We start from the raw sequence: 2,065 nt of genomic DNA on the forward strand, positions 1-2,065 counted from the left end.
TCTTATTGATTCTTCTCTTTCTAATTCAATTTTCTATATCACTTGCTTCCTCTAATGAGACTGACCAACAAGCTCTATTAGCTTTCCAAAATCTTATTACAAGTCCCACTCATTTTTTGGCCAACAATTGGACCAAAAATGCTTCCTTTTGCTCTTGGTTTGGTGTCACTTGCTCTCCAAAAAGGCAAAGGGTTGTGGCCTTGGCTCTTCCTAATTTGCAACTTCAAGGCACAATTTCCCCATCTTTGGCCAATTTTGTCCTTCCTCAGTGTTCTCAATCTCCAGAACAACAGCTTCCACGGTGGCATCCCTTATGGTATTGGCCACATGCCTCGCTTGCGAGTGATTGGCGTTAAAAACAATCAGCTTAACGGAAGTATACCAACAAGTCTATTTCAAAACCGGAGAGTTCAAGTAATTTCTTTGGCTTTCAATGAACTCAGTGGTGAAATGTGGAGAGGGCCATGGTATGTACCCGAACTCAGAGTCTTAAATCTCGGGAACAATAACCTCACCGGTATAGTCCCTCCTTCTGTTGGAAATGCCACAAAAATGATGAACTTCAGTTTGTCTGGGAATAGAGTCAGCGGCAACATTCCAAAGGAGGTCTGTAATCTGAGCCAGCTGGCATTTTTTTCCTTGTTCGATAATCAATTAACAGGTTCCATTCCCGCAACACTGTTTAACATCTCGTCACTACTTGTCGTAACTCTGGCAAAGAATAGCCTTTCTGGTCCTCTCTTGCTAGATGAAGGCAATATTGTGTCGAATCTGTACATTTTAAGGATGTCTCACAATCAAATTTCTGGTTGCATTCCTTCCAACATATGCCAACTCACACAGCTCAAAGTTTTGTCCATATCTTTCAACAATATAACCGGAGACATACCTAGAAATATTGGTTGTTTATCCAAACTCGAGAATTTTTATATGGGTGATAATCCAATAAAAGGGACTATTCCCACTTCATTGGGAAATATTTCCACTCTGCATAGTCTTTACTGTGGAAACAATCGCATAGTGGGGAAAATTCCTCCGGAATTAGGGAAGCTATCAAATTTGAGGGAATTAATCTTTACCCATAATTCTAATCTTATCGGTCAAATTCCAGATGCTATTTTCAACATATCTTCTTTGGAAGTGATTAGTTTCAGTCTCAATAGCCTCTCAGGGAGAATTCCAACCACTACAGGTCTTCATCTTCCGAACCTTAAAGTACTTGAGTTGGGAGTCAATCAGCTGGAAGGGGAAATTCCATTGTTCATAACAAATGCTTCCAAGCTTCAGACACTGGGGCTAGAATTTAACTCTCTCACGGAAGCTATTCCTACTAATTTGGGGAATCTTCATGAGCTGCGATCACTCTTACTACATCATAATCAACTTACCAATGTATCAAGAGAGCGTGAGTTGCTATTCTTCAATTCTTTGGCGGACTGTAGGATGTTGAAAGATCTAGAAGTGGGTAACAATCCGTTAAATGGCGTTCTGCCCAATTCAATTGGGAATCTCTCATCTACTATTGAAAATTTTTATATAGGAGATGCACACATCAATGGCCTCATCCCCAAAATTATAGGCAACATGACCGGTCTTACAGCCCTAAGCCTTAGAGGAAACAACTTGGCGGGAAGTATTCCTTCTGAGATTGGTAAGCTTAAACAACTCCAAGGGCTGTCTCTACCTAACAATAAATTGCAGGGACATATTCCAGAGGTGGTATGCCATTTATCGAATTTGTTTCTATTATATCTGTATGGTAATGAGCTCTCTGGATTAATTCCAGAATGCTTTGGAAATCTTAGCATGCTACAACATCTTTATTTGGATTCTAATAAATTTTCATCAAAATTTCCGTTGAGCCTTTGGAAGATGAGTGGTCTTCTCTATCTAGACGTGTCACATAATTCAATAGAAGGAGAAGTTCCCCAGGATATTGGAGGACTGAAAGCCATTGTAGAACTAGATCTTTCCAGTAACCACTTTTCAGGAATGATATCAACCAGATTCGGGGAACTCCAAAATCTGCAGTATCTTGACCTATCGAACAATTCATTTTTTGGCC

General features: G+C 40.0%; 1 protein-coding gene across 1 annotated transcript in view; it reads left to right on the forward strand.

The window, feature by feature from the left end:
• Positions 1-138: 138 nt before the first annotated feature.
• Positions 139-2,065, forward strand: part of LOC107060491 (LRR receptor-like serine/threonine-protein kinase EFR) — a 2,632-nt gene continuing 705 nt past the window's right edge. Inside the window, exon 1 of the mRNA XM_015308461.1 lies at positions 139-1,975. Within this exon, the coding sequence (XP_015163947.1) occupies positions 139-1,975 (1,837 nt within the window). The remainder of the gene's footprint in view (positions 1,976-2,065) is intronic.

Source organism: Solanum tuberosum, unplaced genomic scaffold (assembly GCF_000226075.1).
Source record: "Solanum tuberosum cultivar DM 1-3 516 R44 unplaced genomic scaffold, SolTub_3.0 scf00086, whole genome shotgun sequence".
Lineage (NCBI taxonomy): Eukaryota > Viridiplantae > Streptophyta > Magnoliopsida > Solanales > Solanaceae > Solanum > Solanum tuberosum.